General features: G+C 35.7%; 1 protein-coding gene and 1 pseudogene across 2 annotated transcripts; one reads left to right on the forward strand and one right to left on the reverse strand.

The window, feature by feature from the left end:
- Nucleotides 1-4,557: 4,557 nt before the first annotated feature.
- On the forward strand, nucleotides 4,558-4,676 carry LOC120618167 (uncharacterized; annotated as a pseudogene).
- Nucleotides 4,677-6,693: 2,017 nt separating this feature from the next.
- On the reverse strand, nucleotides 6,694-10,633 carry JRKL (JRK like). Of its 2 annotated transcripts, none has more exons than XM_039881989.1 (2): nucleotides 10,544-10,633; nucleotides 6,694-10,147 (listed from the first exon to the last, which is right to left on the reverse strand). In XM_039881989.1, the coding sequence occupies exon 2, from the start codon at nucleotides 9,983-9,985 to the stop codon at nucleotides 8,411-8,413; it is 1,575 nt and encodes a 524-aa protein (XP_039737923.1). In that variant the 5' UTR covers nucleotides 9,986-10,147; nucleotides 10,544-10,633; the 3' UTR covers nucleotides 6,694-8,410. The 2 variants fall into 2 exon arrangements, with proteins under 2 accessions (XP_039737923.1, XP_039737924.1); XM_039881990.1 differs by lacking the exon at nucleotides 10,544-10,633 and adding an exon at nucleotides 10,307-10,532.
- Between the last annotated feature and the right edge of the window lie 38 nt (nucleotides 10,634-10,671).

Consider the following 10,671-nt stretch of genomic DNA (forward strand, 5'->3'; position numbering starts at 1 on the left):
GTATATTGTCATGAACTAACAAGAAACATGTTGAATCCTTGAAAACTAATTTCCTCCTTAAAATACCAAATTAGCTTTAGCCTAATTATATCCTAATTAGGCTAAATTCATATATTCCAGATAGTTAAGCCAGAATAATAATGATAGCCTGATTGGAAGGCAACTCTGTAGAGCTGAAGAGCATATGATTGATGTTAAAGCATCTATCATGATGACTGTAAAAATACAAGATACTTATTAAAGACCAGGCATCTTTGTAATTCAATAAAACACATATTATCTTGGGGAAGATTTTATGAAAACTTAAGATAAAACTCCTTTATTAGACATTTTAATACTTTTAGAATATAATCATTACTGAACATTTTTAACTCTTTACTTTTATTTGTATTTGATTTTTTTGTTTTAAGCCAGAAAATCATCTCTAAGTAATATAAAATGGTATTGTGTATAAATAAATATCTGGAATGTGTCAACAAAACAGATTATTTCTATCATGGGTTCATACGAATTAATGAGTATTACATAGTGTAAGCATTTCTAAATGATAACCTCAAAATAATTCTGATTTTATGTATGCTAAAACTCATCAAAAATCACGAATCTTGTTGTGCATCTCTCTTCATCATAATGTTGATCACAGAAGTACTACAGCAAGCTAAAGTACAAGAGTTATCCTTCTAACATACGAAATATATAAATTACTTAATTTCAAGTTTATGATCACACAAATCTGCAAAAAAGGAATTAGGGGATGATTATTTAAATTTTGGGTTATGGAGTAGGTAAATATTTGGAGGTAGATAATTTGAGATGATATGTGGGATGAGAGAATGACTGAATGAATAACAAAATTGCTTGGTTACATTAAAGGAACTAACAAAGTACTAAAATTAAAAGGGGGTAATTGTTTCTTTAAGAGACATCTTATTATTTAAAATATAAAATACATTTTTTACCCATTAAGATCAAGAAGAAAGAGATTTTACTAACTAGGGTACAAATATAGCCTAAAAAATTCATGGATAATTGAGTTTTCGACATTACATTAAATTTATTCCATTTGTTAAAATATCTGCAGTATACAGAATAAGAATAAGGTAGTCTTAAACACTTAAATAAGAATAAAAAATAATAGTGGTGTGTAATTGTATGATAAAATGCACCCTTTTGTTTTTAATTGTCATGGAGCCCTTATACTTTTGCAACAGATTTTTCTTTACATGCCTTATATAAGAAAAGCCTTATCAAATAAGTCTTTTATAAAGAATGATATTTATACACTTTTCCCTCACATACATACTGACAATTTCCTATTACTTGTGTCAATTTATACCAGACAAATTAACTCATGGTCTTTCTTAAGTCATTCTTGTAGGAGAATATAGAGCTCAAAGAGCAAAAGGCAGAGAACTGAGGCTCAGTCTGTAGGAAACAGTAAGGATACTATGAAGGCAGATATTTTGTTAGATACATAAAAGACATTATGTCTAAAAAGGGTTAATAGAAAGTCTAGTTGGCTGCTTCATATCATTTATTCTCAATTTCAGAATTGCATCAAATACTAAACATCTCTATCATCTTTTGTCAAAATGCTATTAGTGAAAAGGTAGACTCTCACTGTTATCCAGTTTCTTTTCAGTGATAACTGAAAGCACACAACTGCTCTCAGTCAACTTGAATCATCTAAATATATTTTTTTAAATAAATTTTAAAAACAAATCTGCCACATTATCACTCACTTAGCAACTTTTTTTCATAAAGAGATAAAGATTATACAAATGCTTGTCACTAATCAATTCCATGTTCCTTCATTTATCCATCTCTTTTTCAGATTTCTCTTACCTGTTTCTTTAAACTTTATTAACTTTTTAATAAAATATTAGTTTGTATACCTGGAAGGGATCTTCAACCACAATCGACCTTTTATTACCTTGATACCATTAGGAACTACTGAAATGCCCCTTTCTTGAATTTTTCAGAAATGTCTTCAAGTGAGAACTACAAACAACATATAATATTTTAAAAAGGTGCCTTTTAGAGTATGAATAAAAGAGTTAGTTGCCACATCACATAAGAGAAAGCAGCTTAAGAGAATTGAAAAAGGAATGCTAAAGCTTGACATATTGTAAATACCTAAAATTGCTAATCTTGACCTCTACAATACCCTCCTTCAGCCATAACTCCTATTCTTTAAATCACTTTATTCTCTTACTCTTCTCACCTTTGATTCCCTTTTGTCCTTCAATCCTTTCAATTAATAATATAAAAATTAATATACTAGTTCACAAAATATTTTACATTATTTTATTTAATCCTCTTAGCAATCTGTGGTATTATTCCCATTTTAGAGATGAGAACCAGCAGAATTTAGAGATTCGTCCAAGATTACATAGCTAAGACTTCTCGTATCAAGAAAAATGGAGACAGCAGATGCTTTATTCTGATCTTATGTTAATCATATAAATAATAAAAAGTATATGTACTTTTAAAAGAAGCAGTTTTAGCCATCTTAAATACAGGAAGGTAAACTTTTAGAGGACCCAAAACTGTGAGAAAATTGTGTTTCATATAATGAAGTGGTGAAAGCGAGGAGCAAGAGTCCAGATATAACCAAGAGGCCTAGTGCAAGGATCCAGGCATATACACCATCTTTTAGGTTAGGCATGAGAAAAAATGATGCCTGTCTTCAGGGAACAGAGCTCCTGGTAATAACAGAACAATGTCCCTGGTAGCTGGTAAAGTTAAGAATGGGGAGGATCCATGCTCAGAAAACAAACTGCTGAATCCTCATCTGGCAGAATATAATGCCTGTTCCTTATCTTATCAATGGCTCCAACCAAACCTTAGCAGATGTTTCTATATTTCGCACAATAAGTGCTGTATAAGCAGAGACCATAGTCTTTCAGGTGATCTCAGCTATAGTGAGGAATGCAATTAAGGATGACCAAATGTTAGAAGAGTATCAACTCCATGAAAGACTACAAACTCATTTAAGGTTAGGGAAGGGCAGATAATTCTATGAGAATAACTGACATTACCTATTTTTGTTTCAGAAAGGGCTAATTACTCACTAAAATGTGTGCCTTCTCCTTCCATAGTATAAAGGTGTTACCAGGAAGCAGCTGCTAGCTAGGGAGTCATTTCTGAGCATCCCCTCTATCAAGGTAGAACAATGTGATTAGTTCTCATCATTAGAATGTAAACTGAAATATCACTTCTGAGAGAAGTTAACAAGTAGTGTATATTCTTTATTCTCTCTATTCCTAACTGCAAACTGGATGCAGATGATTCTAAAGGTCTAGCAAACGCAAAATCACAAGATGGAAGGAGCCTGGGTCCATGAATCACCAGTTGAATAAAAGTCATGCTCTGACCAAGTCTTATATTATCACAAGACTGCTGAAAGAAAAAAACATTTATCAAAAGTCTTTGAAATTCTAAGATTTATTTTATCAGTGGGAGTTACCCAGATCAAGAGAAATTGGTACCTTGAAGTGGGGTGTGGCTGTGACAAAAATCTCAAACATATGGCATTAAATTAGTAAAAAGGAAGCAGGCATCAGGGAAATAACTACCAGAGACTGATAAGATGGAACAGTAGTAAAAAAACATTTTGTAAATATGACCATAAATAATTTGGAAAGCAGGCCAAATACTTATGTAGCTCTATAGCAGTGGTTCTCAACTGGGGATGATTTTGCTCCCAGAGAACATTTGGCAATGACTGAAGACAATAAAACATGAACATTTTAGTTATTTTTCAAGACCAACTCAATTGTTATAACTCTACTCCTCATATCTGATTATACTACATTATGTCACTCATATCAGAGAGTCTTTTATTTGCACCCTCTTAGTATGTAACAATTCATTTTTTTTTACATTTGTCTCCTCTTCTCCATGATAAATTTCTTGAATGCAGATTGCCTTATCCATGTATCTCATATATTTTCTAGAACATGTCTTATAAAGTATACAATTAGTGTTATAGAGTACACATTTGTTGAATGAATGTATACTACTATGCAAAGCATTATTCCATGGTCCTTGATCTTATAGTCCAATATTAAAAACACACATCACAAAAATCACTTTATAATATAACAAGTCTTATAGAACCTGAGTTCTTCCAAACACTAGTTTTCACATTTGAATACCCTTTGGGTATTCTTTCACTCCCAACTTCTAATTGCATGAGGCTAGTTACTGTATAAAGTTGCCATCTGTCTTAAAGAGGGAAAACAAATGAGAGAACATTTCTAAGTAATGTAGTTGGTTTAAAGAGTTTGAATAATGGTCTTTTAAGGTTAGGAATTAGAACATAACAAACTAAATTTTAGTACTTGAGTAGCAACAAGGGTACAAAAAGCAGAAACCCCTATGGCTATCCATAAGAAGAAATGGTCAGAGGTAAAGGCATGTAGACACATGTATACACATCAGGAAAGGCTAACTACGAAAAAGTAGACATAGATAAGAAAATAGATAATTACCTATTTTTCTTTCAAATCAAGGTAGATAAACTTAATTTGGTATTGTTAAAAAATCCTTTGAGTCTACGGTCATGCTGCCCTGAACACGCCCGATCCTGTCTGATCTCAGAAGCTAAGCAGGGTTGGGCCTGGTTAGTACTTGGATGGGAGACCACCTAGGAAGACCAGGTGCTGCAGGCGTGTAAAAAAAAAAAAAAAAAAAAAACCAGAAAAAATCATTTGATCTCCTTAGTCCATCTAGGTGGCTCTGACATTAGGATATTAATAAAGAGATTACTACAGGTGGGAAGTAAAGCAACAATTTTAATTTCCCTTCCAAACTTAAACCCGGCTTCTCAATTGAAGATACACATCTGGACTTCTGAAGACAGAGTGACCTGGAGATAGATTTGAGATCATAAGCATGCAGATAATAGAAATGGAGGTAGTCACTCAGAAGCAGTAAAAACTAGGAACAAAACAAACAAACAAACAAAAAACCCTTAAAATGTAGAAGATATAGAAGCCAGCAAAGGAATAAATGAGGAAAATAAATCATGATGGTTTCCTTACATAGCCCATATAACATTATGTTAGCTGTTCTATATGACCTTGCAATTAACAAATGTTTTTTTCCCAAATGTTATTTTTCTACATTGATTTCAAGATCTCGAAGGACAAGAATCACTCTTATCCTTCTTTTACATTTTCCTAAGCCTGCCATCCCCAGTATACAGTCTTACACACACAGTAAAACTCAATGAATTCTTCACTGAATTTAAACCTGGCAAAGAATCACTTCCTTCACCCATCCATCCCCTCCTTTCTAAAAGCCCAAATCTGTCATAAAAAGCAGGTCTCTAATTTCCTGCATCGACCCCTTCAGGTAAAACTACTTTCACAGAATTCTTGGCTACTAAGAGTGTGGGTTAAAGAAACATTATAATGTACAGTTGTTTTCTGAGAGATGTTGTATCAAAGCTCGTCGATGAGGACACCTGGCAAGACTGGTTAGAGAACATGAGCTTATGGCTAATTTCTTAGTGAAGAAATAAAAAGCCAAATAAAGCCTCTGCTGGGGCAGTGAAGGAAATGGGAATTGGAAACTAAGAATTTATGATTTGGGGACCCAAAGAGCAGCTGGCATCATTCTCTAAGGGGTTCCAACTACTGATCAAACATATTTAACTTGGCACTGACTTGTTACTGTAATTCCATAGGTGAGAAAGGAAAAAAAAAAAGAGAGAGAGATTACAGGGGCCATCTATGAATCAAGCAACACATACTAGTAAGCCAGAGACTAGGATGCTGAGGTGCACATCATTAAAAACACTTCACTGTAAGCCATATTTCTCTTTTCTTCTCTTAACTATTTGAACCTAACCATCATTTTCTTCCCCGTATCATCTCATTTGGGGGCTTAATTTTTTCCCCCCTTTGATCTGTATGGATCTGAGTGTATACATGCTCATGTGCTTTTGGTAAGAGTAGTTTCCAATATCTCTGGTCTAGCAAGACTTTCATGTTAGTACTATATTGTGCCAACTCTTTGAGATTACCTCAGGAACTAAATAGAAATGTTTGCATGAACTTCTTCCCAATGGTGAGTTTTAAATTGTGGAAGAAAGGATCCTCACTGAGCATGGCTAACCAGAAAGAAGAACAGATGATCCAAGTTTCAAATACTATAAGTTTGTGGATAAACAGTGAAACAGACACTACAGAGTAATGAAAGGAAGACTAACCTCATAAAAGGGTAAAGGAAAGGGCAATTGCTGCCACAAGTACACCGGAAAATAAGTAAGTTCAGATAAATGTGGCAGGTGGTAGAGGGGTATGGCAAGAAATAAATGTTGAAGAATAGAAAAGGTTAAGAGGATAGCCTAGGTTAAATAATATAAAAGCAGGCTTTGGCATCAAATACCCGAGTTTAAATTCTTACCTATAGCTAAGTAGTGGTCTTCAGCAATTATGAGTGTGAGCTGAGCATAAGTATTTCCACCTAATTCACAAATTGAGGATTATATAAGTACATTTCTTAGAACATAACACAGTATTCACTAATTGGCAGCTTTTATAATTATGCTTAAGGATAGAAGGGTCAAAATAGTTTACCACTTGGCAGCTACAGAAAAGAGCAAATAGCTATAAATCAAAGAAAGTATAGTCTCTCACCGTCTAGAGAAAAGAGTCACAAGATCCACACTCAAGGCCAAAAAACAGTGAACCTTTTTTTTTTACTAGATATTAAAGTTTAAAAACACACAGCTTAACAGTAATGGTAATATTACCACTAGGTGGCAATAATACAGCTGAATTTCACTGATAACGTTAATTTGAAAACAGCAAATCCAGACCAAAATTCCAAGCTTTTTAGTACATACTTTCATTTTAGGAAAATGAAAAATCCCTTTACATACAATTAATTTATAGCAGAAAGTGTAATTATCTGATTCAATATCTATGTTAACTTTTGATGCTTTTTTCCTCTGTGTACTAAGGCAATTCATGCAACACATACTACTTTTAAAGTTCTCATCACAGATATGTCTCTAAAAAAATCTAGACATATATCATAAAGATAACAGAAACTATGGAAAGCTAAAAATCTTTTTGAAGTTTTAGAATTCTAAGAAAGGCACTATAAAATACAAAGTATTTCAATTACAACATTAAATCTTTAAGAATGAACGACAGAGAACAATTCTACTTTATTTTTTAAATTTAGGGCCAAAACATTAAATAATATGGAGACACTTTGCTTTTAAATTACAAATTAAATATTCACATAAGTAAAGTCTTTTCAGGTCTTAAATAAACACACTAAATTTTTACTAAGCAAATTTATCAAAATTCTCACAAATTCTAGAATAATGTTTTTACAAGTGCCAAAATAACAAATGATGAAATTCCTTAGAATCTGGCACTTTCCATAATTATTTCTGCTTTCTTCATAAAGCAGGTCATAACCTATGGCTTATTTAAAACATTAAAAACTTCTTTATGAAATAAAAGGGGTAGGTATGACTTTTTAAAATTATAGACAATGTCAAGTACACAGTAAAAAAATAACTTTCAAATTCCAAAGATGTTCCCCCATATATAAGGTGGGAGCTCATATAACCATATGTAACATTACAAAACCTATACTACAATTAGATGAATAAATAATAAACTATACTGTTACCCAATTCACAATAAAGACCCAATTAAAAGCCTATTTATTCCCTTTGTATAAATAACGTACAGTTCCCAAATTTTCAACTCAGTTTTCTACAAATGAATAGATCAGAATATCTTTTATATATAAGCTTTCCAATAGTTTTCTCGCTAATTTAGCAATCACTTTCTATATTGTATTTACCTCATTTCCAGAAAAATCTCTTCCTATTGCCACCCAAATATAACAGTATTAATTCTAAGTTATTTTTGTAATCCATAGATCACTGTTTCCTCATTATAGAACTTCATTTTGAATTATTATAGATCCTGAAATTCCTCATTCTCTCAGCGTATACAGATACTCAAAACAGATAACTGTTTAATATGGTTAACACAAGATTACTGTGGCAGCTCTCACAAATCAAACAAAAGATTTCAGGAAAGTGCTCAATCTGTTCACTACTGTAACTTTTGCTAGAAAATTTAGAGAATGCCACTGTTATGGAAGGGATAATTGTAGATCTACAAAAGTGAATACATGTGTACATGTAATTTATATCTATACAGAACCAGCTTTAAATTATCTGTACAAATAAAAGGACAACAGAAAGAGATGATACAACAAAACACATAACCACAAACCACTTCGGATACATTTTTGTATCTGTATTTCATAGGACTGTGAGAATTCAGAACGCAAATAAAATTAAGCCATTATTGCAAAGAGGTTGAGTTACAAACACAATCACCAAACCAATAACAATAAAATGCCGTTATTGACTTGAGTTGGTCATCTTCTGTTTATTTCTGATGGTGGCTCGAAGTTTACGTATCACCAGTCTATCAGGCAGAATCATATCACCTTGCTGTTCTAGGTAATCCAATAAGTTTTCAGTCCATTGGAGAGCAGCAGCATGATTGATATGTTTCTCTGGAATCAGTTCTATGTCCTCCTCCTCATTTTCACTGGATTCGTCTGTCTGGCCTTGTGCTCTTCTGATGATTTCGCTATCAGTTAACACCTCATAACCTGGTTCAGTACTGTCCACTTCAAGCCATTTTTCAATGTTCTCAGTAGTCACATTTTCCAATCCTTTAGTGTGTTGTAAAATGGTGGCCACGGTAGCCAGCGAAATATCTTCTTCATCAAAGTCCAAGCCTTCTTTCTCCTCTATGGTAGGGATAATCTTCTTCCATGCTCTGCTAATGGTAACTGGCTTTACTAAATTCCATGCCATTGCTACTTCATAAAGTGCATCTAGCAGAGTTAGCTTTTTCCAGAATGATTTCAGGTCATTACCTTCTTCCAAGTTGTTCTGGAGAAGACCTGCACGATAGTTTCTTTTCATTGTGGCTATGACTCCCTGATCTGAGGGCTGAATCAACGAAGCCACATTAGGTGGTAAATATTTAGCAAATATTTGGCCATCATCTGATCTCAGTACATTTTCATTTGGATGTGTTGGTGAATTATCCAACAAGAGCACAGCCTTTTCCTGCAGTCCTTTGGATCTTAAGTACTCTCGAACTTGTGGCACAAATATCTTATCAAACCACTGTCGGAAAATGGAAAGATCCATCCATGCACCTTTCTGGCTGAAATAAGAGACTGGCAGGTTTGAAGTGTCAATTGACTTGAAAGAGCGAGGTTTCTTTGCTTTCCCCACAACACAAAGTTTAAGTTTGTGTAAACCTGTTGCATTGGCACAACACATGATAGTGACTCTTTCTTCAACTGACTTGTGGCCAGAGACAGTGTATTTACCTTTGATTACTGAAGTCCTGGATGGCAGACATTTCCAAAAGAGTCCAGTTTCATCTGCATTGTAGATTTGTTCAGGTTGCAGATTCTCTCTTTCAATAAAGTCTCGAAAGTTGTTACAAAAATCTTCCACAGCGGTCTCATCTCCATTTAATCTTTCATTTCTAATGTTAATTTCTCTAATGCTGTGCCGCTGCTTAAAACGAGTTAACCAGCCGGCAGAAGGGTTAAAATCACCATCCATTCCCAACGCATAGAAGAAGAACTCTGCCCTTTTTGCACAAATGGGTCCGGATACGGGATTCCCTTTTGCTCTTTGCTGGTTGAACCATTCCAACATTGCTCTGTCCAGTTCCTCATACATGGACGGCTTCATAGATTTTCTCTTGGCCAGAAGGCTTGTGGAATCAGAACTGCTTGCATAAGTTATAATCTTTTCCTTATTTTTTCTTATATCCCGAACTGTTGTCTCACCAATTCCATAAATCACTGCCAGTTGTTTGGAAGAACCTCCGTCTTCAAGTTTCTTTATAATATCCAGCTTATCTTTAATAGTCAACACCACTCGCTTGCGTTTCCCGGACATGGTGAGGCTCTGGGACTCTCCTCACACTCACACTGACGCAGTCCACAAAATTCTTCTCTCGCACAGACTCACTTTAACGGTGTTACACACTCGGTCTTTCAACCTTACCAGGAACCTAGTGGCCCTGACCCCGTCCCCGGCTGGGCTTGGCTGGTAAAGCGACTGCAGAAGAAGGTGAGAGGGAAGGAAGTTTGAGGGAAGGGCCTTTAACTTAGATGTGCAGTAGAGGAGGCCCCAAGTCACCGCGGTTAATCCGGATTACAAACATTTTATTCCCCCAGTGGCCGCGGTAAAGACTATAACCCCATCATAATCACAAACCTCTTTTGCGCCTAGGTCCGGAGTGAACGCCGGCAACTAACCCTTGCCACACCCCAAAGTTACGGCAGAGAGCGGAAGAGCCAGGGAGTGCAGACTGGCCCCCTTCCCCAGGGGGAAGGTGGTTTAAGTCCGTCCCCAGCAGCCAGCCCGTTCCACCGCAAGCCCCACTCCCCGGCGCTGGGCTGGGCCTCGAGAGTCCCCACAGCCCCTCACAGCCCGCCGGGCCCCTCTCCCCACCTCAGTTGGAGCCGGGACCCTGCACCGCTCCCTGACTAACACTCCGCGACCGCTCCGCCCCTGCACACGCTCCCGGAAGACACCCCCTCCAGCCGCCCGGCTCCGCCCCTCGCCCCACCCAGAGGCGG

The sequence above is a fragment of the Pteropus medius genome, unplaced genomic scaffold, assembly GCF_902729225.1.
Source record: "Pteropus medius unplaced genomic scaffold, Ma_sr-lr_union100, whole genome shotgun sequence".
Lineage (NCBI taxonomy): Eukaryota > Metazoa > Chordata > Mammalia > Chiroptera > Pteropodidae > Pteropus > Pteropus medius.

Excerpts from the sequence above, each read along its gene's own strand:
- JRKL (XM_039881989.1), bottom strand. The coding sequence starts at position 9,985 with ATGTCCGGGAAACGCAAGCGAGTGGTGTTGACTATTAAAGATAAGCTG.